The following is a 14,254-nucleotide window of genomic DNA, read 5'->3' on the forward strand; positions in this document are numbered from 1 at the left end:
TAATCCTGACATACTGAGCGAGCTATTAGGGACATCATACCACACATTTTCAAAGAGATGTATCAATTTAGATATTGTAGATTGCTTATGGAGACATTTATCTTGTCATAAATTTATGCATTCTTGCATATTTTGTTGGTCCTTTTAAATTTTTTTATGAAAACTTTGCATTTAGTGTCTTTTGCTCGACAGGCTTCAAATTTAGAAGTTACACGTTCAACAACAAAATGGTCTAAATATGATGAAGAACTGATCTAATTATGATACGGTATCTGAAACTTCTGCCTATTAAGCTTTTCCTTTGAGTTTATAGATCTGACAGACATAAGAGATGGGAAGGGATGTTTTTAACACTTGAATTGACTATACAAATAACTTGCAGAAGTTTGCAGGATAATTGACAGACATTAATTTGTCTTTGCACATTCAGCTCAAGTGACCATTTTCACAAAAAATCTCATGACCAATGAGATAAATAGATTGGTCTCCACTTAATACTCAGGTATATATGAACAAAGAATTACAAAGGAAGGGCAACGTTTTCAAATCTTCGTTATAACCATGAGATTGTTTGCGTGAATAGGGCCACAGAATGTTGCCTAGTTTAATATCAGAACTCAAACTAAGATGGTTGTTGAAGGAGCATTAGAACATGGTTGAATTGTTGGTAATTAATGTACATGTATCCCATTATTACACTACTAAGTGGGTGACTGTATTCAGGTTTTGATTACATTTTTGTTTGCCAGATCTGTCCATTCTTTAGTTAGTATGGTTCCAGTGTTTGATCCTGTAATATATGAACTAAATTTCAGAGAATTTATAGTCATCAAATTAAGTTTATAGGAGAAATGGAGTAATTATTCTGAATCTCTGAGTATATAAACATTTTAAACATGTGAATGTGACATTCATGCTTGTATAATTTTATGAGGTTAAGAAATTTGAATAGGAAAAATAAGCCTCAATAGGTGATGGAAAGATTGTTAGATTATGTTGGTACAAATGAGAGAAAAACAATAATAGGGATGTTTACGAAACCTAAAATTAACTGTTATATAGAACGTCACAGTGTAAATTTTTATTTTACAACTGTAAAACCCTATCTGTAATCTTTTATGGGAGGGCCCTTGGGGAGGTATTTTGTTCTGATGAGATCTTTTGTCCATCTTCATAGCTCAGGTAAATGATGCCCTTTTTTTTCAAATTGTCCAGAAGAGAAAGTTGATTTTACAGTGAAATGAATGAGTCATAGATGTTACTTTGAACTTTGTTTATCATTCCATCTTAGACAGTTGTTTATGGTTTGACATTTATGACAATGTTGCCAACATGATTAAGTTTTGTTAAACATGTTCACTGAATTTAAGGAAACTGTAAATAAGTTATTTTGCACAGAAAGAAAAGAACAGAATTTTGCACTTATTGAAATTTTCACAGAGATGTTCATTGAGTTTTTGATTTAATCAGTTGTGGTAGCATTACAACATAAGGAGGTGATACTTTCTGTTGAGAACATATTACAGGCCAGTAAGAACCATGTGGAGAGGTCAATAAAAAGTAGGGAGGGGGAGATTGATGAGGACATAACAGAACCACTGAAAGCTTTTTTAAAGTGGTGGGGCCAACAAAAAGTGGGGAGTGGGGGATACTATTCTTCTTCCACTACTATGGCATTGTCTCACTCTTGTGAAATTTTTTGCATTATTTGTTTGTTTATTCTTGAAAGAAGGGGGGTGGGGGTTGACTGCATAAGTGCATATTCCTACAGATCTTTTTAATCAGTAGTTTTTCGTGCATTGTTCATCTGTTGAATATTCAGTGTTAAATATTCAGTATTTAATTCTTTGATAATTTTACAGTAGCTAGTACAGTGTACTATATTGTATCTTTGCAAAATGAATTGTAGATATGAAATAAATGATTTCTTGTCTGTGTCAGGCTCAGGATGAAAGAAATTACCATGTGTTCTATGAGATGCTGGAAGGAATGTCTACAGAGCAAAAAAGCAAATTAGGTCTACAAAATGCTGGAAAATATTTCTATCTCAATCAGGTATATATGCAAATGAATTGCTTTTCCTTTGTATCTTTATTTAAAAATGGACCATTCTTGTGTTTGTTTGACCTGATTTCAAAATACTTTGAGAATATTTGTATTAATTGGCTTGAAGTGAAGATGAGAAAGTAATTAAGAATATTCATTTTCTGTTACTTTTCGTTAATGTACCTCTTTAATCAAAGTTGAACTGTCTTTCTCTTTAGGGTGGAAATTGTAAAATCTCGGGTCGAGATGATGGTGAAAATTTTCGAGCACTGTCTGCTGCCTTGGACATTCTTAGCTTTGAGAGAAGTGAACAGGACACTATATTCAAGATCCTGTCCTCTGTTCTTCACATCGGAAATATCTACTTCAAGAAAATTCATGTAATGTTTTAGCTTTTGATCAGTTTTAAACTTTCCTTACATGGACATACATGTGATAGAAAAATTTTAAGATCAGGGATGTTTTGTGTTTGTCTTAATGACAGGTGCTCTGGCTGACCATATAGTACATATAGTAAGCAGAGGTGTGCTTCATTTAAACTGCCAGTTTGTTTTAGTGATAGAATATTGAACTAAATATGGCTGTTGCCTTCAACTTCATGATATCTTTAGTATTTAAAATATCAATGGATGACTGTATTACAGGGTTTTTGAACTTGCATTGAGAATATTGGCACGAGTTGAGTGTAGAAATTGGTGAACTTGTACACCTAACGAGTGACAATATTCGCTAATATAGGTTAAATAACTCCTTTATCATTTATTGGAAAAACGTGCTTCAGTTGTATTTTTAAGATGATAATTTATTCATTTTTTTGTCAAGCTTAGAAAATGGAAGCATTATTGTCACTGATGTGAATGTGTACAATATCACAGTTCAGCAAATTTTAAATGTTCACCCAGTTGCATAATAGATCAATGCTAATGAAATGTTTAGAATTATGAATGATGATATTTGCTTAACTGTAAATCAGGTCAAAATATTACCAGGGTCAGTTGATACTTGACAGATAAAAGCTTGCTACCAGAGGTTACCAAATGTTATCTGATCCACCGTTTTTTGTATACAGTTAGAATGCAATAATATTAACTTGTACTGGAAAGGTTTAAGTGCAGATCCTGTTACATGTATATTACAAAAACTTGGTGTTCAATAAGGGCTTAGATAATGTGTGCTAAAATTCTCTAGAATTTAGGAACATTTTATTGCTAACATATTAATAACTCATAAACTGTAATGTTCTCTCATGGTTTACAAAGATTGACAGACTATCTCTTTATAGGATGAAGCAACCCATGATACAGTAGTACTAGGCAGTGATGCAGAGATAAAGTGGATATCGCATCTCCTACAGTTGTCAGAGGACTGGTTGAAGCAGGCTCTCACCACCAAAGTCACGGTAAATATTATATACTAATCCTCACCACCAAAGTCACAATAAGTACTGTACCAGCTCTCACCACCAAAGTCACAATAAGTACTGTACCAGATCTCACTACCAAAGTCACAAGTACTGTACCAGCTCTCACTACCAAAGTCACAATAAGTACTGTACCAGCTCTCACTACCAAAGTCACAATAAGTACTGTACCAGCTCTCACTACCAAAGTCACAATAAGTACTGTACCAGCTCTCACTACCAAAGTCACAATAAGTACTGTACCAGCTCTCACTACCAAAGTCACAATAATTACTGTTCAGTAAGTCAATTATGTTAATGTGTCAATCTGTTAAGCTAGGAAATTTCTGAAGAATTGATAATTGGGATATTTTGTATTGCTGCTTTTGTAGTTTACAAACACAGAAATAGCAAGTGCTTTTAGATAGTATTGCTTCAGCATTTAGAGACAGATGATTTGATCTTACCAAATATAACCTGAACAGGGAAGTATATTTATTTCAATAAGCAAGAAAGGCAAATGATTACATTTGTTTTATAAATTTTTCTGCATTCTTAAAGGAAACAAGAGGGGACCGTGTGCTGACTCCATACAATATCGATCAAGCTCTGGATTCAAGGTAAATAACCACCACAACAGACTTCCTGTTGGACATGAAAAAATCCTGCAACATGAATATTTTACAGACTAGTCTTATTGGAGTGTCCCTATGAAATAATACTTAAATGGTTGTTATGGTAATGGGTATATATGGTGAACTTTTCAGGGATGCAATAGCCAAAGCTCTGTACAGTCGCCTCTTTACCTGGCTTGTGGAGAGAATTAACAATATCATCTGTAGAGCAGAGAGGGACAGCAACACTTCTCTGGCTGTTCTGGACATCTTTGGATTTGAGGTAAAATCAGTCTTGCTTTTGCTTACAATTTCTCCATATGGAAATACAGATGAAAATATGCCTTACAGTTAGAAACAGGAAAAATATGGAAATCTTATATAAAGTCATCTTCTTGAAGATAACACTTGCCCACTCATTAATGCGAGAAAAATCTTCTGTGCGCGACTGGATTTCTGAAGTCAGAACACCCACATTGCAACTTGAATTTCCTCAAATCAGCATTGATATATTGGCAGTTTGATATGATTTAGTTGCGTGTTGCATACCTATGTTTACACATCATCCTCAAAGAAAGCAGTTAATATATATTAAGTTTACAGTAGTAATTTATTTTTTGAATAATCATCAATCTTGTCTCGAATCAAATTCTTCAATAATTGGCAGCAAACACTTGAAATTATTTACAAGTACCTACAGTAAAACATGCTTATAATGAACACACTTATAAGGAATTCATGCTTATAGCGAAATGATATTTATTCCTGTATGATAGGAAAATAACAAAAACATTATTGGATATGATGAAGTTTGGTTATAATGAACCACTGGCCCTGGAGGTTTGTTATACCCATGTTTTGCTGGAATCACATAAATATGAATTAGCATCAACATAGAGTCTAAAGGTGTCTTATAATTGACTAATATGATTGTAAGATGAGGGTAAAACTTGGAGACGTGTTGCAGCCCAAAATGTTGAATATTACTTTTATGGAAGACTTGACTTGGTTGGGAATGATTTGCTGTAATACAAAGTATGTTTATAACTCATATAGTCAATGCATTTGGTTTAATGCAATTCCAAAAATTGTGAGACCCTCAATTTCATTATGGTTATTAAATCCTTCAATACTAAGGGCTCACATGACCCCTAAATATTCCATATTATATCTGTAACCCTGCTTCTCTATCTTTGATACTTAGTCTGGTGTAAAAATACTGCAAGAAATGTGATAGTTTGTTATCACAAAGTTAATTTTCACTGCCTTTTTTATGTTTTAATCTTGAAAATTGAATCTGGCTGACAAATGTCAAATCTTACGGAAAATATCATCCACAATACTGAGAGATATAAAAATGGGTAAACAGGGCACTTATTCACAAAATATCTTACGACTAAGATGAAAAAAAGAATTCTGTCTGATAATGAAATACTGATCACAAGGTCACAAGTATGTATTCAACTTTTATAAAACATGGATGTACTTTACATATTAATTAAGAATGTCTACAAGAAATGTAAAATAAGGAAATTACAGTGTTTGTAAATTTTGATCTTAGTCGTAAGATATTTTGTGAATAGGTGCCCAGGTCCATAAAATTGTTGTTAGATTTTATCTCTAAATGAACTCTCTCATAAGGATAATGTTGTGCATAAATGTCGGTACGGTATGTCATGGTTGCAAATATACCCAGCCCCCCTTTCTTATCAACCATCAAAGGGGTTTCCTCAACACCCATATTCAGCAAATAATCATCCACTTTGAGATTGTTCAAGGTTGTTGACTATGTGATGTATATTCATTTTGAAAGTTTTCCAGGTACTGCAGAAATAAATTCAAAGTTGTGTTCTTGTTTGTTTTTCAGGATTTTCATACCAACAGTTTTGAGCAGCTGTGTATTAACTATGCCAATGAAACTATGCAGTTTTTCTTCAATCAACACATCTTCCGACTGGAACAGAAAGAGTATTCAAAGGAAGGCATTGATTGGTCAACAATAGAATTCCGTGACAACCAGCCTGTCATTGACCTATTGGCCAGTAAACCAGCAGGAATTCTGTGTATACTGGATGATGAATGCAGCTTCCCACAGGTACACACAAAAGCTATAAAATTTATGCGTTTTTTGAAATCAGCTTGTAAAAGCTGTAGAATGTTGGGAAGGAGACATTTAGTTTTGCAATTTTTTATTTATTATAATTTTGTGCTAATTTTTTTTTATTTTTTACTAAAAATTTTCATTTTAGGTTATAATTTTGTACTAGAATTAGTGTTTGTCATCTTTTAATGAAATTTTGAAATGATTTACAGTTGTATATTTATATGTAATGCAGAAAAACCCCAAAGCATTTCAGGGGAGGTAACTCTTACTGTGGCTCTGTTCTGTATTGTGTAAAATATCTCCAGGAACTTACATCTACTAATCACATGACTGGAATTGTAGAGAATAACCCACTCTTTTGAGAAGTATGTTACCACCTTTTATTTTCTAACGATATCCAAAAACAGAAAATTCTATTATTGCTGTTGAATTTTAAAATTGTGGTTTGCAGGCCACTGATATGTCTTTCCTGGAAAAGTGCCACTTCCATCATGATAGCAATAAACTATATGAGAAGCCCAGGATGTCTGACCCAGTGTTCTATGTGCAACATTATGCTGGCAGAATTAAGTATAATGTGAGTATGAAAAAGATAGGGTTAGAATTTATCAGCTGGATGATGTGTATAACTTTTGAATTAACCAAACAAGCATAATTTTTGTCAAAAAACTAGAGGAGTAAGATGTCTCTGATGGTAAATGTTTCAGGTTGACCATTTCCTTGAGAAGAACAAAGACACCCTAAAAAGTGATGTTGTAGAACTGTTGTGTGAAAGCAAGAGTAGGGTGGGTACACTTACAGAATGGGATGATTCCATTACTACAGTATCAGAAAATTATATTCTTATTCTATTTCTTTTGATGTGAAATGAAACTGTTAACCATGATATTAATTTTCTATTTCCCTGTTCTGCAGATCATTGCTCAAATGTTCAAGGATATGAGAGATCGCTTGATCACCAAGACCCTCAGCAAGTCCACCGGTCGCTATGTCACTCTGAAACCCCGCACACCCACAGTCTCAGCCGGCTTCACCGAGTCTCTTCTCTCTCTGATTGACAACATGTCCAAGTAAGAAAGATTTTTTATGCATGAATCAATAACTTGTTTTGTATTGTAGTGACTGGAACACTTTAGATTTTGTTTTTTATGTTCCCAAGATTGAAGATCATGGGGCATTTTTATTTAGGTCTATCTTTTTCTTTGTTTTGATTGTGTAGATTGTAAGAAAGATTTTGTTTGTGTTTTTTTTTAATCACTGAGGATGGTTGGGCATTTCTGCAAAAATATGTGAAATATTTTTTATATCCTACATTGAATTTTTAATCTATTCCTTAGTGCATTCCCATGATTTGGAGAGCTGATAGATTTATTGTTTATTTTCCTTTGTAGGTGTAACCCATTTTTTGTTCGTTGTATTAAGCCAAATAATCATAAAGCCCCGATGGTTTTTGAAACCAAAGTTGTATTGGACCAGCTGAGGTACACAGGAATGTTGGAAACAATTCGTATACGCAAAATGGGATTCCCAGTCCGCATCAAATTCCCAGTGTTCATTTCTCGGTACGTATCATTGTGATGTCCTCTACATTTGTACCGAAAAATTCAGGTACTATATTCTGACTGTACAAGAATGGTGTCTACTGACTGTATAAGAACAGTGTCCACTGACTTTTTCTTGTGTGTTCTGTAGATACCATTGCTTATTACATGGACAAGACATCAATTCCAAAGAGCTGCCAAATACTGTGTGTCAAAAGATCATGAACACCCAGGGTGCTGTCTACAAGGACCTCTACAGGATAGGTGCTACCAAGGTCAGTACTGTATATACATCCATCTACAAAGTCAGTACTGTACATACATCCATCTACAGGGTAGGTGCAACCAAGGTCAGTACTGTATATACATCCATCTACAGGATAGGTGCTACCAAGGTCAGTACTGTACGTACATCCGTGTACAAGATAGGTGCTACCAAGGTCAGTACTGTATATACATCTGTGTCTACAGGATAGGTGCAACCAAGGTCAGTACTGTACGTACATCCGTGTACAAGATAGGTGCGACTAAGGTCAGTACTGTACGTACATCCGTGTACAAGATAGGTGCGACTAAGGTCAGTACTGTACATACATCTGTGTCTACAGGATAGGTGCGACCGAGGTCAGTACTGTACATACATCTGTGTACAAGATAGGTGTGACCAAGGTCAGTACTGTACATACATCTGTGTCTACAGGATAGGTGCTACCAAGGTCAGTACTGTACATACATCCGTGTACAAGATAGGTGCGACCAAGATCAGTACTGTACATACATCTGTGTCTACAGGATAGGTGCTACCAAGGTCAGTACTGTACATACATCTGCGTAGCCAAAATAGATTTAATGACAGGTAATGTTCTTGTTTTAACATCTTTGAAAATACTTTTCTAAACAAATGACCATAGTATAGTGCCTGTATAACCACAGGAAATCGAATGCTGCCAGTGTATCGTTTGAAGACTATTTCCCTAAGACAGATAGTACAGAATCTATACTATGACAGGGATTGTTTTGTGAAAATAGTTGGTTTATTATCTTCTCTTTGTACAGGAAACAATACACTGAGGTACGATAAATGTGTTTCTCTAAGTCATGAACTATGATGCATAATTCATAGGAATATCAAAAAGTACTTGATTAGTTGACTTTCATTTAGTCATGCAGATCATCAACTAAAAATTAACACTGACAAATCGGTGAAATATAGAAAAATTGGATCCACCTAAATTGATAATACTATGCTCTACTGATTAAAACCTCAGTACCTTCAGATAAAATCATTTCTTCTTCTGCTTTCTGGTATAAAAGCTGAAGAATACACTTTCCAGCAACAATGTTGACTATTTGATTTTTACACCCCAGAGATTGAAAATTGGGGGGGGGTTGCCTGTGTCATCTCTTTGTCTATCTGCAACTTTAACCTTGGTAGTAACTTTTGAACTAAACAAGGTAGAGATTTCATACTTGGTAAACTGAAAGGTCAAGGTCAAAGGTATGCAATTGGTAAAGGTCAAGGTTAATGCTATCTAGCCAAAGGTCAAATTTGCCACAATAAGCATGGACATGGTTGGAGACATTGTGTTTCATAACGCATCTGATCTTGTTCTCAATGAAAGCAAATGAACTTTTTGATTGATTAGTTAACATTCCAGAGTAGCTCTTGTAATATTCATAAATAATTATATCGAAAAAATTAAACAACTACCATATCATGTGTGATTTGATAAAGGGATGACAGTTCACTGATTAAAAACAGATCATGTTCATATGTAGGGCAATGCAGTTACAACATCCTGAATTGTTAGTTTTAGAAAATAAGATATTGAGTTTGGAAGTAATGATTTACTGGCTATTGAATTTTTTCAACAAAAAGCCTACAAGTTGTCAATTGATGAATCATTGATAAACTGACATCTCTAATTATTTAGCATATACTGTATGTATACTTATTTTACTATATTTAAAATTTGGTGTAATCAGATATAATGCATGATCATGGTTTAATACTCATTTTGTGTTTGATAATGATAAATAGAGACTTTCACTTGCTTTACCACCAAAAGAGCTAAGATAAGAATTGTGCTAAAATAAGAATATGCACAAAATTTGTACATATATGTATGTTTACACACAAACACACACTTTATTAATGGTAACAAATTTGGAAGAGATATGTGTCTGAAAACTTTAGACATTCTACATAGATAGTATTCCTAGGAAGTTTTAGTGTACTCTTTGTTGTTATTATTTTTTTTCTTCTTTTTGTTATGCATAGGAAATCAATCCCCCATCAAAGTTGTGTATATATGTTGAGATATACGAGACTGTGAATATCACTTACTTTCATTATGGTGGGGAATCACATTGGGACAATTGAATACATATACACATGCAGTATAATTTATGTTTTCTTGAATATCCTGTAATGTTTTGCCACATCAACCATTCTCTTTTATATTGTCATAATATATAGAATAAATTACGTAAATTTTATTCAGCAGGTTAACTATCAATTTGTGATGATTGTGAAATCAAGTGACTGCATGTGTTGATGATTTATGCTAATGCTTTCTTTCACGACTTGAAGAAATTTAATGATTGATGTGTACAGCATATTTTTTTGTCAGAGAGAATATGGAAATCTTTACATACGATAGTAAAATTCACTAAAAATATGGTTATTAATATAGAAGGATTGAAATTTTCTATTTGTCGACAATGTTCATAAAAAGGACTATGTTGTAAAAATGTCAGAACAAAACTTTTATGCCAACTTGTCACCCTCTCGATACTGTGGTAACTGGAACAGTAGTGATGGCAACTGTGAACATTTCGGGGAGGCCTCTGACACGAGTTCAGAAAGGACCTGGTTAGATAGCGAGTATGTAGAAAGTGATTACAATGACCCATCATTGTGTGCAGGGCATCATGGCATCCCTACAGCAAATTTCCTGGACATCTGGAGATACTCCATGTGTGGGAATTATGTCAATTCAGGATTTATAGACACTGATTCTTCTTCACAGGTTTTTATGAAGGAGAGTCTGGAGCAAGTCCTAGACACAGAGGCTAAGAAAATCCAGGATGAGGCCATTGTTAGAATTCAGAAGTGTACCCGGATGTTTCTGGCTCGGAAGAAGTTTCTCCTGGCAAAGACATCAATACACAACTTACAAAGAGCGATCAGGCGGTATTCAGCAAGGTAAATACACCAGTTACTGAGATAAATGTATGTACAGTTAGATGAAGGCTAATTTATTCATAAACATGCAGTGGTCAACAAGACTGTTACAGAAGATTACGGTAGTTGTAGGGAATTTCCTTGGATTAGTGCTAGGTAGTGCTAACCCTCCCAGCAATTACAAGGTGTAGGACAGGAATAAATATGGTAATAGAAGGCTATATGGTATCTCAGGGTCAATAGCAAGTCATAAAGAAGATGATGGTCTCCACTTCCAGGGCTGAGGTTAGCAATTAGTTTATTGGTTACAATTTATTGTGTAGCCAGCATAGCATGACAGACACATAGCTCTCACTTTGTCCTGTGTCTGTCTGTTTAGGAAGACACTAGCAGGTGATCTTTGAACGTTGGAGTGATTTTAGAAAAAAAATCCTGAAATTTTTTTTTTTTCAAATATTCGTACTGGATAACTTGTAATCAGAGAATTCAGGGTAATGCACACAATGTTGAAATAGGATATCAATAAAATTGTAAAGCTAGCTTCAGAATGACTGTCAAGAAAGTTTCTATCAATGACCAAGCCACCTGTTACACCTGCTCTGTGCGAATCTGTTGTTTACAGACAGCCTGTTCTGATAAACTGGGTAAAAATCCATAACCGACTGATGTGGTGTACCTGAAAACAAAACATGATTTTTCATAATTTAATGTCTAGTTGGTGTGACACATTCCATAACTGTTCAAATTTGATGAGATATGAACATCATTAATTAATACTATCTCAGGGTAAGTCACATCTTAAGTTTTCACGCTACGAACATTGAATTTTGATGAGATATGAACATCATTAATTAATACTATCTCAGGGTAAGTCACATCTTAAGTTTGCACTCTACGAACATTGAATTTTGATGAGATATGAACATCATTAATTAATACTATCTCAGGGTAAGTCATATATTAAGTTTGCACGCTGCGAACATTGAATCAGCTTGGGTGTGATTATATTTTCTACTATAATTTGATACAAGCTTTATGAACAGCATATATTAAAAATCTGAAGAAGACATTGACCTAAAATGATGGTACAAATTGGGGTTTTGTGATTTGTGCTATTTATGTCTATGTATATTCCTCTCCAGCTGGTGTAGTCACAATTGGTCTGTTCATTTATGAATGATATTTGTGGTATATGTACTGGTTGTGATTATTTGAAACAATTAAATGGTCATATCACAAAATAGTTTCTAGTTTGTACTCTTGTAGTACTGTACATCATGCTGACATGGAGTAATTAGCTGCAAAACAAATTAATACTTATAATTAAGAGTCCTTGCTAACTATGGGATGTATGCAAAATCTTCTTTAAAAGTATACAAGCAATTGTTGGAAAATGTAATCAGTGCTAATCAATTAAGGCTGTTATCTGTTACTGTCAATGGATTTAATGAGTGTTCAACAAAGCATGACCAATACTGGAGACAGGTGAAAGTGACCGTTTCGTCACCTTATTGACATAAATGTGTAATTAAGGACTTCTAAAATACCTGAAGGTATCCATGTCAACCCAAATAAATGGAAAAGGGATATAAAAAAGAAATAGGACCATTTCCAAGAGATTGTACTTGATTCAATGTATTGTATTTATTGAATACTTGATTCAAGAAATAAACATTCATTCTTGTAGCAAATTGAATGGAACATTTAGTGATAATGCAAGGGTAATATGCAGGAAACTAAAATCTTTTGGCATAGAGATTAGTTTTGAAATTGTATCAGATAAACTAGAATGAGAAATGAAATTGGTGTCCACCCAAGAGATATCCTGCTTTGCAATAAATATGCAGTCATTAAGTAACAAAGTCACTACAAGTAATTTTCTTTGTTGATACTGGTGTGATTTGGCTGGGTTTTTTTTTTAAATAGCAAAATCTTTTTGCCTCCCCCCCCCCCTCCCTTCTGTGAGGCTGTTAAAAATTGGAAACATAAACATCTGTATGTAATATTTCAATATTTTTAACAGGAAGAAGTTTTTGGTGGTTAGAAATGGCATCATCAAAGCTCAGGCCCAGTTTCGTATGTTCAGACAGCACAAGAAATATTTAAAGGTAAGACAATATAAGTTTTTTCTGCATTGTTTTTTGTAATTAAACTTTTCATTAGGTTACATGGCTCCACCCAGAGCTAACCCCCCTCAGGGCTGTTGTGTATTAGCATGTGGTCAGGTGAGATATAGGTGACCAGGCTCACTTAATCATACACAGGCTCCAGGGAATGCTTTCTGACCATTGTGGACTTAAAGCAATTGTTCTTTTACACCAACAACATTCACTTTACTTTGATACCTGGAAAATGACAGTGCACTTGTATGACACTTTGGATTAACTGGAGGGTCAATGTTGTACTGGGTAAGAAACTGATAACATCAGCACATGTTCATCATTTATCTGCATAAAGTTAGAATACAGATTTATTGTTTAAAAGTGAAGTTATGACTAATGGTTCATTTCATATGTTACTTGACATAGGCAATTCAGAAAAGCTAGCTTATGAAAGCAGCACCTGCTGGAAAGTTTCCAAAATTAAAATATTTCATTATGAAGAAGGAATTAAAGCAGCCCTTGTTTTCCATTTATGATCATTCTATTGGTTTCTTGTAACTCTCTGCATAAAACAGTCTGCATATTCAATGTTACATGTCGAGACTGAGTGATCACTGCACATCAAACTAATCAACCATATCAAACCATTGTCCATCAACCAGCAGATTCAGAGGGACTGACATGTACTCCACAAGCAACACAACCAGGGAGCTGACCACCAGCAGCATGTACTGGCCATACTCGGATGAGTACTCAGATGAGTCGCCAGCGTCCGAGTATACAGAGAACTCGGATGATGAGTCTTTTTGTAGTGAAGTTTATTTTTATTTTTCTCAGACGCGGGAGGAGCTTAAAAGGAAATTGGAACAGGAGCGTCTGCTGAGGCAGAAACAGGAGGAGGAGGCCAAGATGGAGAGAGAAAGACAGGTAAGGGTCAAACAGGGTCAGCTGAAGTGGGGATGGGGGACTGGGCTTTAAGAATAGGCAAGACTCGGATCACATGATTGAAATATACCATGTCAGAGACTCCCTGTCATGATAGTGGATGTCTTTGCTATACTAACTATGACATCATAATCTACTTAATGTACAATTTAATTTCACAGTGATAAAGCTCTCAAACCTGAGTAAATCAGAAAGTATTGATGAATAATAGTGAAAAATGTTGGCTGAAAAGGAAACGTTGAGATAGTCCCTTGCAACCATATACACCATATTATTCTTATTTTATCAGTCATTGCAAAATTAAAGGTTTTTAAAC

General features: G+C 34.6%; 1 protein-coding gene across 22 annotated transcripts in view; it reads left to right on the forward strand.

Annotated features, from left to right (window-relative positions):
* The window catches only part of LOC125669411 (unconventional myosin-XV-like), a 61,022-nt gene that overhangs the window by 17,787 nt on the left and 28,981 nt on the right, over positions 1–14,254 (forward strand). For all 22 annotated transcript variants that reach the window (XR_008802204.1, XM_056161875.1, XM_056161874.1 and 19 more), the window contains exons 9-22: positions 1,942–2,055; positions 2,265–2,426; positions 3,329–3,445; positions 4,007–4,065; positions 4,213–4,342; positions 5,927–6,154; positions 6,615–6,740; positions 6,871–6,948; positions 7,079–7,233; positions 7,555–7,725; positions 7,856–7,979; positions 10,737–10,912; positions 12,915–12,999; positions 13,831–13,920. Coding sequence is in view for 21 of the 22 variants with exons in the window: in XM_056161875.1 (XP_056017850.1) it covers positions 1,942–2,055; positions 2,265–2,426; positions 3,329–3,445; positions 4,007–4,065; positions 4,213–4,342; positions 5,927–6,154; positions 6,615–6,740; positions 6,871–6,948; positions 7,079–7,233; positions 7,555–7,725; positions 7,856–7,979; positions 10,737–10,912; positions 12,915–12,999; positions 13,831–13,920 (1,815 nt within the window). In the remaining variant the exon portion in view is untranslated. The remainder of the gene's footprint in view (positions 1–1,941; positions 2,056–2,264; positions 2,427–3,328; positions 3,446–4,006; positions 4,066–4,212; positions 4,343–5,926; positions 6,155–6,614; positions 6,741–6,870; positions 6,949–7,078; positions 7,234–7,554; positions 7,726–7,855; positions 7,980–10,736; positions 10,913–12,914; positions 13,000–13,830; positions 13,921–14,254) is intronic.

Source organism: Ostrea edulis, chromosome 4 (genome assembly GCF_947568905.1).
Source record: "Ostrea edulis chromosome 4, xbOstEdul1.1, whole genome shotgun sequence".
NCBI classification, from domain to species: Eukaryota; Metazoa; Mollusca; class Bivalvia; order Ostreida; family Ostreidae; genus Ostrea; species Ostrea edulis.